Genomic DNA, 1,729 nt, shown 5'->3' on the forward strand with positions numbered 1-1,729 from the left:
TAATATTGGATTGTCCGGAAAGTTCGTGTCAACTAACCTACATAATTTAATAAATGTATACTAAAATTTAAATTTTCTGCGTTTCAATTTTCCTTCAACATCGGCACAAACTTTCCGGACCATCCAATAGTATTTTCATTTACATTTTAAATTTATATGTTATCAAGTATATAAATTTAATATTAATGTTATAATATAAAATTAAAAAAAATATTGTTATGAAATGTACGTGCAAATTACTCTTTAATTTTGTATACTCGAGATCTAAATTAAGTTTATAAAAGAAACAATCTTACAGGGGAACCTGCTAAGTGCTAGTTCAATTTGCCTCGGGGAAAACGATTTTCATGTGGCTTCTGGATGCTGCGGTACTTTTCAAACGATATATTAATCAAATTAAAGGTTAGTGATTTTAATTTTCCAATTCTATTCAAATTAAAATTGTAAATCTTATATCTTTCTACATTATGGCATGAAGCAAATATCAAATGCAAATTTTTATATAAATATATAAATATAGAATGTAAACAGCGAATATATATAAATTGTCACGAGAAATAATTAAATGATATTTATTAATAGATTTATTAATAGATTGCTTATATATGTTTATTGTTACAGATAGATTGATCTTACGCGAAGAAAAGAAAAGAAGAGAGAAAGAAAAAAGAAAAGAAAAAGAAAGAGAAGTAAAAAGTACGCTACAAAATAACTTGCAGCAAAATGGATGAACCAATAACACGAAGTGGTAGATGGGTTTGCCCGAATGATCGACAATTGGCATTGCGAGCAAAGTAAGTAATTTGCAGCTAAAGTAAATATCAATGTTCAAATAATAACACAAACTGGGAGACTATTTTCCTATATTTAGATAATAAAAAAACGTATAGAAATATCTTCTTACAAGAGAGTTAAGGACTTCAAATAATTATAGAACAGTTGAAAATAAAAGATATACTTTCTTATAAATGCTTTGCTATTAATTCAAAATAATATTTTAAAGTTATCTCGATATATTTGATTTTTAACGAATGTTGAAATTATATATAAAGCAATATGAAGAAACATTTTACAATTACAGATAAATGTTTTATGATATTTAATACAATTTAATGTTTTTGGAGTGTTATGATTTTCAATATAATTCTGTTCTCATTATTTTTATCTTTGCAAATTTTAAAATTTAAAAATTTTTACAGACAGAAATTAAAAGCATTTTTTAAGCATCACCAAATTTATACATGTATAAAAATATTACACTTTTTAGTAAATATCGTGCAATATACATCGCATATATATCCATACATATTGTATAATACAGCAACATTTTCAGCATAATATAACTGCAATATGTGATACAAAATAACAATCAAGATAAATATTTGTAATTGCATAATATTGCAATATTCTGCAAAATGTTATAAAGAATTGTTTATATATGATACAATTTTTATTCAAAAATATATATCCAATAATATTCGATATACATTAAAAAAGAAATACCGAATCTCTTTTCGACATAATATTAAAAATAATTGAACAAGAGCATAAAATTAGTTAAAATTTAAAATAGAAATATAAAATAAATAGGCATACATGTTCTGCTTTTGCAATATTTTGTCTTTGATATATATATATATATATTATATATTATATATTAGTATTGCTCTAATTATATCATATTCATATAATACGAGTGTGCGTGCGTGTGTGTGCGTGTGCGTGCGTG

The 1,729-nt window shown here is 24.1% G+C and overlaps 1 protein-coding gene across 1 annotated transcript in view; it reads left to right on the forward strand.

Moving 5' to 3' along the window:
* The first annotated feature begins 723 nt into the window (after positions 1 to 723).
* The window catches only part of LOC105619014 (rabphilin-3A), a 14,271-nt gene continuing 13,265 nt past the window's right edge, over positions 724 to 1,729 (forward strand). Inside the window, exon 1 of the mRNA XM_012200542.1 lies at positions 724 to 794. Coding sequence (XP_012055932.1) covers positions 724 to 794 — 71 coding nt within the window. The remainder of the gene's footprint in view (positions 795 to 1,729) is intronic.

Source organism: Atta cephalotes (genome assembly GCF_000143395.1).
Source record: "Atta cephalotes unplaced genomic scaffold scaffold00019, whole genome shotgun sequence".
NCBI lineage: Eukaryota > Metazoa > Arthropoda > Insecta > Hymenoptera > Formicidae > Atta > Atta cephalotes.